Below are 20,961 nucleotides of genomic sequence, written 5' to 3' on the forward strand. Positions count from 1 at the left end.
CTGGAGCCATGCACACTGTGTTTGGACAGTCTGCAGCTGCTAAAGAATATACCCAAATGACTGAATTTAGTCTGTTTTTACAACTGTTGCTGTGTTAAGCAACAGCTTAACACTGTAAGTTCTCCATCATTTATGTAACAGAGGGGTTGAGGTTTCCTCAAAATTTACCAGAGGGAGACAGGATGTGGCCCTTACTTAAATAACAGCCTAATTTGAAAACTTCACTTGTGGACTTGTCCCTGACAATTCTACCTCAACATGAGGAGAGTCTTCTTTACTCTGAGGGTGACGGAGCACTGGAACAGGCTGCCCAGAGAGGTTGTGGAGTCTCCTTCTCTGGAGACTTTCAAAACCCACCTGGATGCGTTCCTGTGTGGCTGCCCTAGGGGATCCTGCTCTGGCAGGAGGGTTGGACTAGATGAACTCTAGAGGTCCCTTCCGACCCCCGACATTCTGTGATTCTATGAATTGGGTGTATTTATGTATCACCTGAGGAGTTATCAAGTCATCGGTGTCTAAGACAAAAGTTCATTTCTGATGTTCATAAAGAACAGGTTACGATGGTGATGGAAGCCAGTTCCCCAAAGTTTTAGACAAAGAGCTCAGAGACTGCTAAAGCTAAAACTTGGAAGACTGAAACTAGTTGCTCCAATTCTAGGTAAAATCCTGCTGGTGTGGGAGATGACAGATAAAGAAGAGAAGTTACCTCTCTTTCTTGTTGTGGCATAGTAGAGCTGGCAGTCGGAGAAGGAGTGAAAACAGCTAATTGCACGTGGGTAATCCCCAGACCAATAAGCAAAGATGAGTATTGGCAATACGGAAAAATTACAGGGAGCTTCCTCCCTGTCGCTCTATATTCTTGTTCCTTGAGTGGGCTTGTAGCAGTGACAGACTAATGGTGACTCCCACAAAAACAAGAGAGATGGCTTTAGGCAGAGCAACATTGTCAGTTACCTTGACTAAGTAACTCTATTTAATTTTTTAAAATTTTCCCACAGTGAAAATGTTTCCAGACCGTTACCCCTTCCCCAGTCCAAGTGGAAAACAAAATGCCATTCAGCAACAGAGATGGGGATGGATCCAACATAAACATTTCTTGGTTAGGCATTCTCCACAGAAGTGCGTAGTCTTTTTTTTCCATATACAGTGGGAAAGACAAAGCCTCTGCTTAAAAGGCATTCTCCAAAAAGGGGGAGGGCTGTCTGCAAGCTGGCTAAGGATTAGAGATTAATACCAGCCCCTGCTCTAATGTACTTATTGCTACAGCTACTAAGTAAAAAACTTACTCTTACAGATGCTTGCTGCTGGAAATAGAAAATCTGCAGTTGGAAATGTAGCTAATTGATTTTCCTCCTTCAAACAAAATGCTAAGTTTATTCAACGAGAACAATTTACAGGAAAAAGGGATAAATAATTCTATGTTTTTTCCTCATTAACCACTCTCCACTCAGTCCCCACAAAACATTCCCATTAAGTGTGCATTTCTGAGTCATACTTTCTTCTCTTGAGTCTCCCAGATAAGTGAGACGTAATCAGTTGTCAAACTACAGCTATCCCTGAGAGATTTCCAGACAGAGACAAAAATTTGCAAGGGATAAAAATCAGCCTTTAAAGCAGGTACGACTGTGCTCATGGGGCACTGTTAAAACTGAGAGGGTAAATTTGAAGCTTCCTTTGATTTCCCTTTTGAAGGAATTTCACCCACTCCAGTTTTCTGGTATTTCCTGGTTTCATTTTGCAGGTCTTTGAAATGTTGGAATTGCAGTAGAAACATACGGTGATCTGATTGACAAATAGCCATGGCATCAATGCAGAAGCCTGTTAGCATGAAACACAAGCCAATGGGAAATTTTTGAAAGATCAAGAGAAAGAGCTGTGATCCATCACTGCCTCCCAAGGGTGGCCCAGCTGTGGACAAAACAGCCAGCTGGCTGATCAGAAGGTGCAGTGTTTCTGGGCGGTTTTCAGAAATAGGACTTCCCCTTTGATGGCCCCAGCACTTTGCAAATGTGTGGGCTCGGCATGGTTCGATTTGTACTACAGGCCTTACATCCAGCATAGAGGTGGGCAGAGGCTGTGCCCTGAAAGGAGAGAGGAAAAGCCAGGGCTTGGGAGAATGGATAACCTGCCCAGATCTCTCACTGCCTCTTGGGCCGTGGCTTGTTTTATCATAGGCATAGTCTGATAACGACGAAATTGGTTTCTTGTTGGCTCAAAGAGAAGGAAGAGCAGATGCATCAAGAAAATCCAACAATTTGTTTCCTCATCCTTCACAAAAATCCATCACCCAAACCCCTGTTTCCAGTTCACTTAAAAGTAATTAGGTAGTTCTTTACAGACTCTGCTAAACCTCTCCAGACAATCGGTGCCATTGATGAGAAGTAGGGGAACCACAGAAAACCATAAATCTGCAAACAACTGAGTAGGGCACACAAATCCCCTGTGACCTTCAACACCTGCACACCTCCCCTGTTAATGGATCTGTACCAGGTACTGGTGCTCTGGAGACCTTATCAACCCTCAATGATCCAGGCTGTGTTAAGTTTTCATGGTTTTCTTTGGTTCTTTTTGGCTCTCCACAAGTTATCATTCAGACTCAGAGGTGGAAAACCATAGTAGGAAACCTTAGGATATATTGACCTTGCATTAGCCTTGGCAGAAGAGAAGTCTATTCATCTCTTACTGCTCAGAAGGCCTTTCATACAACAGTAACAGAATGCATCGAAAGGTGGTAACAGGGTAGCACACAGAAATGACCCGGTTTAGGTGCTGGTTCCGCACAGCTTTTTCTTCCACCTGATGCCAATAGTGAAAGGCCAAATGAGTTTATATATTTTTGTTCAAAAGAAAGTCAAACAATAGTTTTAGCTAAAATGGATATTTTTATAGATCATATTGGAAGGTGTTGATGTACGTAAAGTATTTTTATTCAGTAATTATAAAACTTATGTTTCAAATTAACTTTTGAGCATGTCGGTTCTTCCTATGCTCCTAGTGTTTAAGTCATATGTCAGGACTTAAAAAATAACATTTTAGTTCTTACAGTCTTGTAAATGTGGAATAGTAACTTCTAAAACATTTTTCACAACGCTCTGTTATTCTTTGGCTCACACTAGGTATCTTAGTAACTCTTGAATGGTGGCGTTTTAGCACTGTTTCTTGGTGGTTTGTCTTAACGGAAAAAAGTGGTTCTAGTACTTTTGAAGTATTTATCTTAAGAAAATATCCATCTAAAGAATTGCACAATACAGCTAAACAGGAATGGCAAAACCAGGTCATATTTATTGCGTTTTAGTCAATCTCTCTTTCCATTGCCAAGCACACACTGGATGTATCCTGACTGATAGTTAGGAACATCTCTTTGAGACAATTTAACAACAGAGTGTTAGGTTTCAAAAGCTGTGGAGCTCTAACAGCTTTGTTAACAGTACTATTCAGCAATTGTTGAATCTTGCATTAGGATGCATAACCCAAACATCCTCAGCTCATGGTGGTGTCTGAAAATGAACTGGGATCAGATCCAAATGTTCAAGAGGACCAATTAAAACACAAAAAACTAAGGGTGTCTGTATTTCAGTGTTTGAAATTTATATCTAGAAGCAAATTGCAAATTATCAGTGGCTGGTTATATATTACTCAAAAACTAAACTTACTTTACGTAGCTCTTGAACAATAGGAGCTCTAATTGTTACTAGTTTAAAAAAGGACAAGTTTTCCTTCAGAAACCAATTCTTTTATTACTTCTCATGCCCTCTGGAAAAACTGGACTTTTTATTCCTTCCTTACTTCCCATGTCATGAACAAGAGTGGGCATGAAATGCCTTTTATTGGTTTTTCAGAGACCTGAATAAGCTTTGGGGCACTTTGCTGGTACTTGCCCAAAACTTTGTGGGAATTGGCTGCAGTGGAGTTTAAATTGCATTGTTCTGGTGGATGCTTTATGCACCTTCTTGAAATGGAGAACATTTCCCACTACCCATCTGCTCTACCCTATGCTTCCATTTGCTTCAGTTTCCTATGATTTAAAAGGTTTGGGGTCTGGCGGCTCTACTCCAAGCAGCTGACTTTCATTAAAACTTTGATGAGAAACTTAAGCTGGAATCACAAACATGTGCAGTAAAACTTCCTCCCCACTAATAGATGTTTCTCAGAACATAACCTTGTTGTACCAGAAAAAAACACAGCAGCTAGAAATCCAAATTTCCCATTATGGGACTTAACCTAACATAACCTCAGAGGTCTGAAATGAATTGATGTAAAGATCTGCTGTTTTAAAAGGTAGGTGCAGTTCCCGTTGGCTTAAAAGAATATAAAGGTTTCTGTCAAGCTAAAACCTTTTTTGGCTCACATCTCAGGATTAGGTCTTCTGCTGCTTCTTTCAGTGCTAGTTTGCTTTGAATAGATTAATGCCACAAGTAAGGATCAAATTCTGTTTTCTCTAAACAGTCTGCAAGACTTTCTGTTCCACTCCTTATGCAGCAACGGATGAAGGCAGTTTGGTGATAGTTTGATTCATTGTTAACAAGTGACTGGGACTTGCAATTGCTCTCTTTTTTATACATGTAATGTGAATCTTTTTAGAGAGGTGAGTTTATCACAGGTCCTGTGAAAATTATTGCTTATTGCTTTAGAAAATCAGAAAGAAAGGCCCTCAAATACTGTTTCTGGCTTTTGAAAATTTTGATCAGCCCCTGCTTGTAGAAGTCAGATGAGAAAAAACAGTTGACAAATGTTATTTTAACATACAAGCTCCGTCAAATTACTTCTGCCTCTTATTTTGTCTTATAGTAAATGGCTCATTTTGTCTTGACTACTATAATTGTTTCCTTTAAAGGACTTCTCTTGCCTCTCTGCTTTTCCCCTGAGCCAAAAACACTGATGCTGGAAACAGTTTTCCTCTTTCATGCATCAAGAAATATCATGCCTTTCTTCACTGGGAATTGGCTTTCTGCCCTATCCCAACTACTTTGCTACTCTTAAGACTCTTGATTATCTAATTCTTTCTCTAATTTTTTCCTCTTCTTTGTCTTCTTCCTGCTTTAGTTTACTTCCTTTCCCAGCACTTACTTCACTTTTTCTTTCCGTAGAGGACATTTGAAATTATCTTTTTCTTGCTTGCCAAGTGTCTCCACAGTATTTCTGTCTTCCCTTTCTTCCACTAATTCTCCCCACAGTCATGCCCTATACTGGGCTCTCTTCGCTATTTTCTTGACCTCATGTAGTCATTTATATGAGAATGTAATGTGTCTTTTTCTGGATGTCACCTAACATTCATTTTACATTAAAGTGACTGCACAAGGAGAATCACAGAGAATCATCTCTATTATTTGAAGCCTGGTACCTTTGTTTATTCTCACCTTAGACTCTGTAAGGAACTTTCTTCCTACTGAGGAATGAAATCTGCACCTATATAATTAAAGCCATCATGACAAAACACAAATGTTGACAGTGGTGAGCTTCAGACCCACATGGTAATATATGATTTGCCTCTTATTTTAAAGGCATGTGTTTGACAGTGTGACATAACTGTTCTCATAACTTACTTCTGTTTTTTGGCTTAAACCCTGTGCCTTACTAAAACTGGAATTGTATCACCACCTCCTTTCCTTCTGCTCTGTCCAAGCTAATGAGTGGAACCCAAACCCAAACATTTCTAGTATCTACCACTTGCTTGTTTGCTTTCATTGGATATCTGTCAGTTTTAAATCCCTTGCTTCCAACTCTGATGAATCTTCCTTGTAAAATATTTTAGTCTCCTTATCTGAAAAAAAAGCACTCTGACTTAATGCCACCAAGTATCTATCCTTATCTGAAAAAAAGAGCAATCTCTGACTTAATGCCACCAAATGTGTTTGGGTTATAATGATGAACTGGATCCCATGCTTTGTGTTCACTCTCTTGCTCACTGTCTCCTCATACATGTCAGGATTCAGCATTGTAACATCTCCCTCCTGTCCCCTTATTGTCTTTGTGAGCCAAGGAACTTAATCATCCTAAATAGTACACAAGCATCTGAGGACTTGAGAGTGCTTTTCGTAGTGATCTGTCTCATGACAGACAATCCAACACAGCTGGATAAAGTCTCCAGTGCTTAATTACCTTTCAAAATAAAATTTGTGACAAACTTCTAGTATGGAATCTCTTGTTCTTCTATAGGTTCATAATACCAAACTCTTGCCAGGATTGAAGAGCATCCCACCAGCTATAGTTTGGAAACTCCCACCAGCACTGTCACAGACCTTGCTGATTTCTAAAGATATCATGGAGAGCAGAATCATGTTATGGGACAAATGCTGACCAGCATGCTGAAACATCATGATCTCTGCCCTGATCTGTGCTCCGGCCTACAGTGGCATGTTTCATGTGATTTTTGACTGGCATCATGGTCCACAATGAAGCCCCATTCGTGGCTCTGCAATTCTGCCTTGCCAATGTACGCCCTTTGTGTAATTTGGCACTCTTCAATGTGACTAACAGCCTCTGACTGCTCGGGAAAGTTGTAGGCCTGAGTCAATATTTAGAAGAGGGAGCTGAATCAAACTGCACTGTGTAAGGGAGTTTACTCTGCGGTTCATTGTGAGTTGTGGGTTAAAAACTCAGGCTTTGAAAGAGGCTAATTCAAACCTGCTGGGACAAACTTTGTTCCTGGTGCAGAGGGAGGGGAGGTGGGCTGTGGGACAGGGAAGATCTCTGAGGACCAAAGAAAATGTTCCTTCTTTTGGTGAAAGACTACCAGACCACCACTTTCTGCCCCCTAGATCAAACTCCAGGCTAGCAGCCAGTTCCCCAGCTCCTGTTATCAACTACGTATATGGATCGATGGGTAATCAGATTCTAATTGTCACAGAGGAATCAGTCCTATTCCAGAAGAGCATCCTACTGGGCGCCCTTGGAAATTGCTATGGAGGTGGGATAAGGTTGAATCGGCAGCTAGCGAAGTGGCCTGAGATCCTGGTTCCTTCCTAATGAAACCAGAACACTCTGGAGCCAAGGGCCTTGGCTTGACGATGGCAGGCAGCATTATTAATTCCAATACATCACATAGCACTTCTCCAAGGTAAAGTCTAATATTCTAAAGTCACGTGAACTGCATCTTTGGGAAAACTGTACTACGCAATCATGTTGAGAAAGGCAAATCATCACTTAAGCCTGTTATCCTGTGAAAAGCAGTTACAAAACCTATCCAGCTCTTAAATCAGGCATTTCATTGAGGGACTTTCCATGTTGTAAGCAACAGGTGGCAACATAGCTTCCCAGGACTGATCCCAGGCTGGAGAAGAAGAGCCGTACATCCCACGTCATGGAGCCTGTCCAGCCCCTATGCTGAGCAGAGCTGGATTTACCTCCAATTTTCTCACACAGGTCATGTTTCATGCCGGGTCCGAGGCAGTGTAGGCAAGCGTTTCCCAAGGCTGCCCAGCTGCTTGGAGCTGCTGAATGCCCAGCCCTGTGGTAACCCCAGCTGTCTGAAGGTCTTGTGCACTTGTTTCCATGGCTGTTAGTTCTGGCAATTGGAGTGTAGGGGGAATATTAGCTCTGTGATATCAGAGATTGCAATCTTGATATTGTCATAGTGCCATGGCTGTGCTAATCTCACCTCCTTTTTGGACGCTGTGCTATACTACCCTTTCCCTTCCCATGACCTTATGTAACTCAATTTGCCTCCTACTTTGTGTCTCCCACGCATGAGACATTACTGTTTCTCCCCCTCCCATGTATGCTGGAGTAATTTATTGTTTTCTCAAGCTGTATTTTTGAGTAGTCCATTCCTGACACAGCCTTGCTAGAACGAGGAGTATCAACCAATCCCAAAACACAGGAGTTGCAGAAGAATTTTCCACCATCAAATTACTTCTCAGATCTCTCTAATTTCATTTGTCACTAATCCCAACCTCATACATTTTGGAGGTCTTAAAATCTCTGCAGGTGTTTTCTCTGCAATTTCCTACACACATTTGATTTATTATTCCCACTCTCCTTGCAAAAATGAACTTCATTTTGTGGTATTCAGAGACAAAAGCACAAACTTCCACAGTACAGTGTTTGCCACCAAAAGACAAACTCTTTCTGCAAGTTTAAGTGAATTACCATCACAGGATCTACAGCATGGCAAGCAGAAAAATGTTGCGACAATTAACCCTTGTAAAAGAGCTCTGTTTGGACAGGCCTGTTTAGTTATGTTGGCAGAAAAGTTAGAGACGTGCTAAGCCAGCCTGACTGCAAAGTACAGCAGCTGTCTGCTCACAGCAGGCAGGGCATGTGTACATTTTGAAGTCTGAACTGTATCTCTACAGTCCCAAAATGAAACATCCCGGACCCCCCGCCAAAAAAAAAAAATCCTTCGGTATCGCTTTAAGGATTGAATGATTAGGCTAACATTAACCAGATGGGAGCTTCAACACAGACAGATGAAAGCAGAAAAGCACAGACACCAGAGAGAGAAGGGAGTTACTGTACCTCAGCAAAAGGCACCCAACTTCCAGTAGCTACTGCCTGCTGCTGCCCTCTGAAAACAGTGGCTTCTTGCACGCTGACCGCTGAGCTACCTTCAATGTCAAACTGAAAAACACCTCCCTCACTTGAGGCTGTGCTGGAGGAGAAGCATCTCAAAAAGCATAATATAGGAGAAATGAGGGGCCAGGCGGAGATCAAAGCCATTTCCTCCCCTTACATCCAGCAGTGGTCTTCTAGCGTCTCAGTAATTGTTTACCCTCTTCTGCAATCAGCCCCCCTTGGCTTAGTGGTGCCTCAGTTATTTTAACTTTCTTTCAGCATTCAGTTTCCAGATGTGGCACTTCAAGGCAGTCTAACCAGATCCTGATTTAAAAGAGAGGAAGAAAAAAAAAGGAAAAAAAAAAAAGGAAAAGAAATGCGCTTTTGCTGCCTCCCTCTTTCACTCTCTGTGCCTGTGGTTCCTCTTTTTCCCCAGAGGCTTCAGCTCAATAACATACAGATGGGCAGTGCTTAAGCAGAGAGTGTCAGAGATTGTATTCCAGGAAAGCACCGCTGGCTCTCCAGCCACCTTATCTCTCCCTGTCAGGATACAGACTGACGCTCTGCTCAGTGTTCTGGCTTCCTTCACATGTTCACATCATTCCCTTTTTTACCTTTCGTGTCGAGACCCTCCCACTCAAACTTTGCTGCTCAGAAAGTGAGGTCACCCTTTCCTCCACCGCAAAGCCACCTCCCGCCCCCCCCAACTCCATCCGAACGCTCGAAATGAAGCGTTGACTCTCGTGACTGCTTATTTTTTAGTCTCCAGTTTTTTCAGTGGAAGGCAGAAAGGTGCCAAATTTATTGAAAAAACCACCAGAGCAAACTTTTCTTTTAGCATGGGGGAAGGGAGGCTGTGGGCGGGAGGAGGAAGAGGTGGAGGAGGAGGAGGAGGGAGACAGCCTGGCTGTGCCACGGGCTAATAGGGCTAAGTGGTTACTTCAACGTGCTTCATTCAGATCCTTCCCCTCAAGCCCACCTCTCAGCTTCTGGTCGGCTCGTGAAAAAGAATATCATTCACTGTGATTTTGGAAAATTACTTCATTCCTCAGACTCATGAACTTTTATTTACAAAGAGCATCTTGTATTCCTTTTTCAAGAGATGCTTTGTGAGGGCCTGCTAACAAGGCTTGCAGTGTATGTGTGAAAGTGAGACGAATATATTGCCCACAGCTGACTTAATTTTGTGACTGCAGCATCCAGAAGACAACGCAGTAACCCTTGCTAGGTTTGGGGGCAAATTTGAGGTGTGAAGATAACATTAAAGCAGGAGCAAGGAAGAGAATAAACCATCTTGACAATAGCTGTGAGAGGAAGATATGGGAGATCCTTTGTTCAATATTCATCAAAGATAGAAAGTTATCAAAGGAAAATTTGAGAAGGGAAATAACTGAAGGTGGACAACTGTGTTAAATGGCTTCATGAGAGTTTTCCTAGCTCTCTGAGCTTTAGTTTTCCTAGGAAGTCATTAGATGTTACGAGTTTGGCTCTGGAGAACAAGACTTCTAATTACAATGGAACAAAAATAAAAATAAGGTGTAGCACTGTTTTTCTCCAGTTGATTGTGCCTTTTTTTTTTTTCTGGATTGTTTTGCACTAATGAAGAAAACGATTCCTTCCAAAACATTTTGGGAGAATTTCAGTAAATTAAACTTCAGAGTAAAAGACTTTAAAAGAGCTCCTTTCAGAAAGGTAATGTGCACAGCATGTAAGTTTTCTTTGTGTCTTTTCATCTGCCTACTGATGTGGTTTGCGTACAGCTTGTGGCTGGGAGTCTGTCACAAGAAGTATCAGTATGTAAGAGATGTTGAATACCAGTGGTAGGTACTAGTCATTGTGTTAAGTGTTTTATAGTTTTGACAATTTAATTAATTCATTGAATTAAAATTAATTGAATTGTTAAATGCTGACAATTTAATAGCGGTCTTTTTGTTAATTTTTTTTTTCCCCAAAAAAGTCTTTTGATTGCAGGGATGGCAGGAAGAAGTTGAACAGTATATTCATGCATACTTAATTTAGGTCAAGATCCTGATATCGTGTATATAAGTCACGTAATGACTTTGATGATTTCATGACTTATATGTTTGCACAATTGGGTTTAACTGAGTTGTTGTACTGGGAACTGATAGCACTGTTTGAGGGGCAGCAGCTGCGGGATGCCCTATGCCAGTCCAGCTGGCTTGACAGCAGATGGAAACAGCCAAAGTGCCCCAAAACATGGCTCTTTTGCTGAAATAAATTCTGAAAAGGGCAATAGCTGTTGGGGAGGAGATACTGGAGGAAAGACATGAGGGCGCACTGAAGAGACACAAAAGGAAAGATATGAGTATGTGATAAGGGGACTCATGAAGAGAAATGTGAAGAGATGCATTTTGAGAAATAAAATACAAGAGGTGTTGCAGAGGACATCTCTGGGGAGGGAGCTGGTGATACAGACTTGGAAGGACACTCTTGTTGCTGGATAGGGTGATCACCAGAGGGTGACCCACACCAGGGCAGGGACACCCTTGAGGATGTAGGTTAGGGAGGGACTAGGAAGGTGTTGGACAGAAGTTGAGCTTGGGGAGAGGGAAGAAAAGTATTTCTCTGAGGTTTTTTTTTTAATAATTTATATTCTTGTTCTTTTCTCATTACCTAAACAAATGATTAAACATTCCTGTTTATTTTTTTCCAATAAATTAAATTAGGTGAAATTCCATGAATCAAGGACGTTTTTCCTGTGATGATAGTAAATATGGAAGTCTTGTGAATGAGATACTGAATGAAATATATTCAACCAGAGCAACCATGATCTTCACGAGCCTTGCCTAGCACAGGAAACTGACCACCTGCATTCTGGGCATTCCATTGAGTGATTTTCTTCTCCAGGTATGCATCTGCTTTACCAGAGCAAGAAATACCATCAGAAATATTGTTAGGGATGCTTAGATTACAATTTCTTCAAGTATAGACCCATTTTTATTGCACAGATGTAGCAGGTAACAAAATTAACCTCAGTGTGTGATGAAGGTGTCTGACCTAGTAAGTTATTAATAACGCGAACACCCTGAGATGCATTTTCAGAAAACAGAAAATAAGATTCTTGAAATAAACAAAAGTTATCAAGTGAAAAAACATTGTTTTTCATCACTTCTCTTTATGTAAAATATTCATATTCCTGTAAAAGAGTTCACAATGCTAATTTACAGCACCCTCAAGAGATAAGATTGTAATTATTCTCAGCATCAAAGTCTTAAAAAGAAGAAGACATCTGCTTAATGTCTTTGGAGAATCAGATCCTTAAAAAAAATCTCCAGCTGGCCCAAGGCATTAAAAAATGGTAAAACCTCATTTTATGAATCTATATAGGGAAGGAAAAACAGATAACTACAAATGGTAGAATTATTAAGTAATAAATTATTTATTCTTATGAAATGCAAGAAATTGAAGAAATCAAGAAAGACAGTTCATTATAGCTCACAAGATCTAAGTCTCTCCACAAATATAAATTAATCTGTATCAGAAAACTTAGAACTAAAACCTTTTGAGCAGAAAGTATTACATATAAAAAATTCCCTAAATATTGCTGTAGAGTAGAATAGCTTGTTAAACAACTGCTTACAAAAGCTGTTTCTTGCCTTTAATTTTAAATCTTTTAAAATAATGTATTCCTTTTCAAAAACTGCAGATTTATGTTGAAATTCAGAAAATTTAAAATGGTATGTAGGGTGCTCATAAAAAACACAGGCCTCTGAATGTAAATTTATGCTGTGACTTCCAGTTTCTTTACCCTTGGCAGAGATGATGTGGGTGTGTTATCTGAGCAATCTCAGATTTGGAACAGGACTTCTTCAATATGGCAGAGTACAGAAACAGGAGTTTCTCCTTCTGTTTTCACAGTATCGTTTTCTGTTCTATTTATAGGTTCTTTCCCCTATCTTTAACATTTGGTTATGATTTACTGTGATAGACAGTAGACTTGGTGAAAGACAAAAGGAAGAATCCAGTAGAAGTCTTGTTACAAATAACATATTCCAAATTAACTCATTTCAAGCTGTTATGTGTGGGCCACTGGTGGCTTGTCACGTCCCAGTGGGAGATGTGCAAGTGGTCTGTCGAGCTCTAGTACCAAGTGTTACCAGTTAAACGTCTGATAATGTTGCATGGTGGTCCAATGGAAATGTTGACAGATGACTAATGTTTGCAAACCAAAATGTTTCGGAACCTTTGTGAAGGTTAGAAGTTGTTCGCAGCATACCTATGCATCATCAAATGAACTAGGGATCTACAATCTGCACTAGAAACCTATCAGTGGAGGAGTAACAAGCAATAATTTGCCTGCCACAGTTTATGCCAGAGAGAGATGCTAATAAAATCCTACTTATGCAAGAAAAATGACACTTTTGGACGAGGACAGAACTATAACATGCAAGGATTTCACCCCTACAGGCGCTAGCGTGGGCTGGCAATCAGAGAATTCTGTCCACAGGGATGTCTGGTACCAGTCGAACCCAGGACTCCTAGACTTCTGAACTTGTGACAATCACATACTTGATGGAAGAAAAACCTAACAACATTTTTTTTTTTTGAGGGGGGTGGGAGAAGATGTCTTCTGAAGGCAAAGCTCTGGGTGTTTGGACTGCAGTTTTTAAATATTTTCCTTTCTCTAACCCATCATCACAAATAAAGAAAATGTCACTGGTTCAAACTACAGGGTTTAAAAAATTACTTCAGCTTTAATAAAAAACTTCAGGTTTCTTTTTTTTTTAAAAATTATTTTTCCTGAGCCTTTGTTTTACTGTATATTGTTAACTTTTATGTTTAAAAGTGTTTTGGATTATGCCATCCTAGGAAAAGTTTAAATTTGCAGGTAGAAGATATGTTGTAGGTTTCAAGAAGAGCACACACGCTCCAGAGCCTTCAAGTTGTAGATCTGGTGCAAGGAAGAACAAGCATATTCTTTGCTTCTTTGTCATACTAGTTAAGGGCATAATCTAATGAATTTCCCACATGACAACACTTTAAAGCCAACAACTCTTATCCTTCATGTTATTAGTTACTCTCAACTTTGGGATGTGGCTCATGCCAAACTGCTTTCAACTAACCTCGTGGTATTTATTTTCTGCCTTGATACTTGTTACTGCCCAATTTTTTCCTCTGTAAACCCCTTCAAATTCAATTAAGCATGCCAAAATCTTGCAAGTCTGATGAAAATGTCATTATTCTTTAGTACTACAGTATTAAAGGTAAACTTGTTTACTGAGAAAGATTTCTCAAGGTTTCTACCTCCAGAATGCAACAGGGAAACAGCTGCCTGTCTTTCTTGTTGAAAGCATTGTCCTTGGCAACTGTATGGATCTTGTAAGACTAGAATTGAATGACATTATGTAATACTGGACAACTTACTTGAAAAATCCAACCTACCCTGGTTGCTGAAAATCAATCAGATTTAGAATAGCAGTTTTCCCAATCTAGTATCCTCTCCCCAATGGTAATCAATAAACAATAACACCATTTTCATAGTTTTTTAACATCTAAGTCTTTCAGTACTTCTGGCCCTTTTGTCACTCATATCTGAACCAGCTGGTACTCTTGATATTATTCCTGTTGAATGGCCTGGACTATAGAGGTGCTATACTACCATTAATGATATTATCTGCTTCATTCTTTATGGATCTTAACGTTCTGTCTGCTTCTGAGCCAGCTTCTTTACACAAATTGCTGAAAGGGAGGGATAAGAGGTGTTAGCTCAACTCCCGTTGTAGAAATGTGCATGAGAGAATAAAACAACATCTCACATAGCACTGCATAAATAGCAAAGACTTGGTGTTCTTAAAAAGTCAACTACAGTGAACTAAAGGAGGTGGGGCTGAGAAATCAGGATGAAGGGATGCTTGCAGGAGGAGGCTGTGCTTCCTGTCTTCTGTTAAACAGTTGAATCTTTTCATTTCCTGTTACAAGTCTCACACCATCTTGGCTGTGGCAAGAGGATCGATGCAATAATCCAATCATTCAGTTTCTTGTGACCCAGTGTTTGGCTCTGATATCTTGGCTTGTACATCCAGAACCTAGTATTTCCAGATGGTCTCCCATGTAAGTTCTGGGCATGTCTGCTTATCTTTTAAGATAAAATAAGTCAAGATAAACCTGTTACAGCCAGTAAAGAGATACCTTCTGCTTGAACAAAATATTAAGTGAGAAATTAAAAAATTAAGATGCTGTTTCTGCAATACATATGCTCCTGAGTTTATCAAATATACTTGCAGGTTTATGTAAGTCTGCAGGGAATTTAATTAGGAGGGAATAGGACAACTATATTTCCTCTTCGGTAATGATGAGGCTTAATATTAGTAGATACATTGATGGAGAAAGATGTGGCATTGTAGCATAGCAATAATAAATTTATCAACATTCTTGATAGATCTTATTGATAACAAAACCACATTATACAGAAGAGAAGCTTCTTTTGAAATTGATAGGAATGGGCTTCAAAGTCAGACTCAGAGGGGAGAGACTAGTTGTTAGACAGACATATATTTTGATCTTATTTATAGGCAGACAGGAAAACCGATGTCTTGTTACAATTAGTGAAGTTGCACTGGGTATTAGTGCAGACAGAAATCATCACTGGGTACCCAAACATAATGCAGAAAGTTTAGGATGTGGATGGTGAGAGAAATAATTTTGCACATTTTAACTGCATTCAGATTAATGACAGATGAATAATGATCCAGTTTAGATAAATGCTTGTCTTAAAGTGGAGGCCCATCCTAAGCTCAAATTTACTTTTTTTTTTTTCCTTTTATTCTTCGCCTTGCAAATGTTCTCCAAATCTCCACAAACATATTTCTTAATTTGTTAGTCTTTCATGAGTTCACTCATCTGAAATTTTTTTTATTGGAGAGTCATGAAAGCTCTGACAGTTCCTCTGTAAGTCTGCCCTCGCAGGCTAATGTTTCTTCTTGATTTTCAGCTTGGGTCCTTCACTGAAATACTGGGCAAAAGGGGCTAGCTGTTCTTCCTGGTCAAGTCAGGAAGAGTTTATTCCAACAAAAACAGCAAAGAAGATTAAAGCAAGAAGAAAAGAAAGCCTGATTTCTTTATTTCTTATCATTCATGCTCAACCTGGTTTTGGTATTCACCCTGATAAACTGACATATTTAGTTATTGCATTCCTACACTGTGCAGCACTTCCCCTTGCATTATGCTTTGACCTACACTGACTGCTTTCCTATCAGTCTGGACTTTTCAGACATTTCCCTTTATTTCCCAACTTGTTTGTCTGATTGAGGTTGCATATCTCTGTTTTTTTTAAAGTCTTTATTCTTCCTCCAGGGAAGCTTCCCCACCCTTCCTCATCAGTTAATTTGGTCATAATTACGGAACATTGGCTAAAGAAAATTAGTTGCATAAAAATCCATGCTGAACTTTAGAACCCCTCTAGAAGTCCCCATATAACAACTTTCCAAAACTGAAAAAAAAAACCCCACCCAAAACTCCAGACCCCTGAAAACTGGTAAACAAAACTCCCAAATCCAACAGTGCTTAACTTAGCCTTGAGTATGAAGTCACATAGAAGTAGATATTCCAGCTCACTGCCAGAATACTTCCCTTGGATCCTGGGTGGTGAGCACAAACCAGAAACTATCTCAGATCTCTTCAAGTTTGTGCTGCGCGCTCCAAAGGCTGCTGGTAGCCAGAAAGGAGTGTGTCACCTAGAGCTGACAGGAAAAAATATAATCTAACAGAGCTAACTAACTGCAATCATACTAAGAATGCCTGCAGACTAACCAGGGCGGTAAAGCACTCGATGCAGCTTGTTTCCTGGCAGGTTAAGTGGGTTTTACAGTCTCTACTCATTTCTTTACTTCCCCTGACATGTCCTCTTATGCTAGATGTAGCAGAGAGAGAGCAGTTTGGACTTGCAAGAATAGTCTTTTCCAAGCCTGCATGTCCCATAGGAGGGCAACCCAACACAAGCCAGCTCTGCTCAGTTATTCCCTTTTTAAGCATCACAACAGTTTTAAAATTTCTCTGTGTCAGCAGCGTTTGAAAACAACCTTAGCTGTTTCACAGAGCAAGCCTAAAATGCAGTCAAAAACTTCACTGCTGTGATGGGAAAGAGAAATGTTGCGCTGTAATGTAAACAGTTTAGCAAGGCAGGTTCAGAACACTTATAAGTCTAGATTTTTGTACTACACCTATTGCTGTATGATCTAATTGGGAATTTTTCAAATCCTTGGTTTCTTAAATATTGATTTATATTTGTTTAAGTGGAGGGAGCTGTGAATGTGTTCTGTCTTAGTTTATTGGTTTTAGAAGCTAAAATTACTTCTCCTGAATATCCCAGTAAGGAAGAAGGAGGAATAAATTTTGATTGCATGATGCCACCTGTGTTCCTGACAGCTTGATTTGTTGATGTCAAGTCTGCAGGCACTAAATGAATGCTCATGAGTCTTGACTATCTGATGAAGGGCATTGGCTAGTATGATGCAATTAGCTGAGCTCATTGATTATGATGGACAGCTGGAATTCTCTGGGTTTTTCCGAAAGAGCTTAGTCAAAAGCATCAGAATAATAGAAGCTCTCTAAATGAGAAAGGGAGTGAACGAAGACAGTTAATTAGATTTTTTTAATTGTTGTGTTTGTTATACTTCCCATTTGTCCTTGACATTTAAGTCTCAATCCCAAATGAGCATAACTGTACCGTTGATTTCACTTCAATCAAAGAGAGTTTTAATTTGCATAATAAGCTGAAAGTATTTGTAGGAAACTAAGATCTGTAACAAGCCAAAACAATAAACTCTCACAGAGTTTTGCAGGATTTCCATGTCCTGATTTAACAGCAAGACTGTTTGAAAGTCACTTTCTTATGTAGCAAACACTGGTCTTCAAATTTTTTTGTTCCATACTATGTACATTTCTGTGTTTTTCACCCTGGCCAGCTGATGGATTCAGTAGAACAACAAAGCAATTCCCTTTGACAGGAAGCACAATACCAGCTAACCCGGCTTGTCTGTTAACAACAGGGCTGGCTGAGCAGCTGGCCCCTGTCCCACTGCCAGGAAATGCTGACAGCAACAGCTACACCATTTCAGCTGCTAACTGGCTCCATAGCGAGTCCTGATGGGTAATGAATTGCGTAAGTGCTACCCAAATCTGTCCTGATCTGAGGAAAAAGATCAGCAGCTTTGGGAGAGACCCTGCACCACTGAAAGTCATTACAAATGTGTGGGCCAAGCTTTGTCTGCAGTGACTCTCCCTACTGTGATAGTACACATCGACCCTGCTGCGTTTTTGGGTAAAGCAGGATGCAGAAGAGTTTAGGAGTCACCAGCATCTTTCAGCTGGCGCAAAACATTTTGCTACGACAGCAGCCAGCCACCATTGAGCCAACAGGCAGAGCAGTGTGCATGCATGTTGAAAATTGGCTCATATAGTTGCCTAGCCACATGTACAAAGGAATCCTGGTAGCTCCCTAATTGCCAGGCTATTAGCTATGCAGTCAGGTAATTCCAGATTAAGCCAGTCCCTTCCATTTTAAACACTTGCTTTCATAGCTGTGACGAAATCCATCGTGCTTTGTCCACTTCTATTAAGCTATCAAAGTTCTGAATGTGTATGCCTGTGGACAGGCATTGTGTAAAACTCCAAACAGATCAGGGCCATGAGGTTCACCCTTGGGTGCACATGTGGTGTGGATGACCAGAGGCAGCTGTGTCTTCTCTGGCGTAGGTAGACTTTACCCAAACCAGGAAAAGCCATCTGCCTTTAGCAAGAATCAGAAGGTTTACTTGGTGGCTTTTTCTATGTAGTAGAAAGTTATTAACTTCAGCCAGGAAGATCATGAACATGACGTGGTGAGTTTTAAGGGCAGATTTTTTGTACGTTGCTGAAGGTTTTGTGGTTGGTACAAGCTATTGCTTGGAGGGAGAACTGTCCCTGTGATATTTCCTTAATCATGTTGGAAGTTCAGGCCTCCTGGGACGATCTCACCTTAAATTTGGAGAAAGAGTGGACTGTTTAAATACCTTTGGAAATGTTTCCTTGGATTTCTCTAAGCTTTGCACTAAGCTCTGATGGTTCTTGCTAAGCTGAGAGTACCTTTTTAAGAAACTGCTCTTGATAATTAAGATGAAGGATGTAAGGAGACTTGGCCTCTGAGCCAAGTGTTAAAAACCCTTAACAAATAGATCAACCATGTGTGCATGTAATTCCAGGCTACCTGGCCAGCTGGGATAATCGCCTCGTAACCTATGATGAGCGTGGGTGGGTGCCACACGGACTCCAGCTTCAGTGCTCCCCTTGTGAGAGCTTGTTGTCGTGTGCTGTGTGAATGGAGCAATCCAGTCAAGCTACCATCTGCAGTGCAATTGTAATCAGGACCAGATGACTCACCCATACACAGATGAGGAAACAACAAATCAGTCACTTCTTTACTAGTCATTTAATTCTATGTAGTGAGGTATACTCAGACTTTTCAGGATCTATATTTATTTTAAAAGCATTGCCAGTGATGTATCCCAGTCCTGACTCAGACTCTACTATATCATTCCAGCACACATACTGTGTCTCCATAGGATCAGCCATTACCCTGGTAATTGATAGGAAGTCCAAATGAGGTTTGCGTAGTCAGTACCATTCTGATAACTCCTACCAAACCTGCAGGATACAAAGCAGTTTATGTATTTTTGCTTTCCACTAATCTAATACTGTTGAAATTCCTGGTACAGAGACAACAGTAAACCCACTAACACTTTGACACCATTCCCACTGTGGTTTCCAAGAAAACCAACCACTTTTTTTAGTGACTATTGCTAGTTTCCATAGCTGAGAAATTATTGCTAGCTGCCAGGAAGTTTTCTTCAATTCCTATTTAGATTTTATTCTTGCTTGCAGATGCAAAAGCTGTTTTTAAGCCCCTATTTTCTGTTCTCTGGTTTCTGTAGCTGATGAGCATAGGTAGAGGGCCAGATTACTTTCTGTTGTGACAGTATTTCATGATGTTCTTCCCCTAGCCCCAGACCTTATCAGGGTTGGCAGACACTTGAATCAGACGACATTTTGTGTGATGGGAGAATTCATGGCTGCTGCAGTGACTGCACTTATTGTATCCATAGCAGCCAACATCACACTTGACTGCTTTGGAAACAGTCCCTGATGAACACTGGATTTGCATGAAAGGCTCAATTGTTCATACAGACCATCACATTAAACACAGGAAATTTGCCTTTTTGGTTGCATTTGCAGAAAGACGAAAATAATTGCTATGGGTCTCATACTATGAGTCCTAAGTGCTTGAGGGACCAGAGCAGATTTTTCCTGTGAATCAAATCAAGGTATTTAAAACTCTTTTGTTCGCCAGATTCTAGGGCTGACACACTCCAGCCTGCCTCCTCCCTCAGAGCAGATGATATTAACCATTGTTCATCATACAAGATACCCTTTCATTTCTGATTCTTTTGCATTCTCGTAATGCAAATGGTACCTGGCCTCTCACCTCCTCATATATCAGAATGGGACTGCTTTGATTTGAGAATATTATTCCATGTTAAAACACGCCCTTAGCTCTCTTTTTTGATATAGCATAACCAGAAAGTTCAAACGTTTTAAGATTTTTAACTCATGGAGATGGGACTGTCACTATCTAGTATAAGCTGATCAATTCTTTAGTCTAGATTTTTAGACTAGATGTTTTAAGTCAGTTTTAACAGGTTTTGGACTTCTGGGTTAGCACTGGAAGCTCAGCTCTGGAACTTCTTTCTTGTTGCCTTCCTGTTGTTGGCTGATGGTGAATTTAGGCTATCCTGGGTCTGGCTGTGGGAACCTGAAGTTATTGCTCTGGACTGCAGAAGAAAAGCAAGAGAACTCAAAACAAAAAGCTTTTAGAATTTCTTTGCAAACTTGCCATGTAGTCTTAATGGTGCCATCAGCAATAGAAAATGTTGTCATGAAAGAAAAAAAGAATATTTCAATAGGCTTCTTTAGAACCTCTTAAAGAATGATGTATAGAACTGTATCTCATTTACAGAATTATATGGGCTAGTCAAAGTCCACAAAATTATTAAAAAGAAAAGGAAATTGTTCTGGTGGATCTCTTCATGAGTAATTTCTGGACAAGGCTGCTGCATGTTTACCTAGCCTTTTGACAATTTCATGCTGTTTCACTTCAGTAGTGCTGTCCAAAGCAATGATTGTGATAAGTAGGAAACATTGACAGCAGTCATGAAATGTGAATTTAGTCAGATTCTTACTGTGCTGCTTTGGCTTTTCTACCTAACTGCCTTTAGGCCTTATTTTCCAACTCACTGAAATTTTATGCTGATCTAAGTCCATGTTTTAGCACTGGCATTTTCCTGAGCCTTTGTAAGCCAGTTCAAGGAGCTGAAGAGGAAGAAAACTAACCTTACGAAACCCAGCAAATAATTGTTTTCAGTCAGTTTGCCTCGCTGAACTTGATTGCTCAGAGGTCAGCAAGCAGCATTGCTA

The 20,961-nt window shown here is 40.3% G+C and overlaps 1 protein-coding gene across 1 annotated transcript in view; it reads right to left on the minus strand.

The window, feature by feature from the left end:
* LOC104271816 (laminin subunit alpha-4-like) overlaps positions 1–8,784 on the minus strand; it is a gene marked incomplete at its 3' end in the record, with an annotated part of 34,747 nt that extends 25,963 nt beyond the window's left edge. The window contains exon 1 of the mRNA XM_009866611.1: positions 8,458–8,784. Coding sequence (XP_009864913.1) covers positions 8,458–8,658 — 201 coding nt within the window. The remainder of the gene's footprint in view (positions 1–8,457) is intronic.
* Positions 8,785–20,961: the final 12,177 nt, after the last annotated feature.

The sequence above is a fragment of the Apaloderma vittatum genome, unplaced genomic scaffold (genome assembly GCF_000703405.1).
Source record: "Apaloderma vittatum isolate BGI_N311 unplaced genomic scaffold, ASM70340v1 scaffold5813, whole genome shotgun sequence".
Classification (NCBI taxonomy): domain Eukaryota; kingdom Metazoa; phylum Chordata; class Aves; order Trogoniformes; family Trogonidae; genus Apaloderma; species Apaloderma vittatum.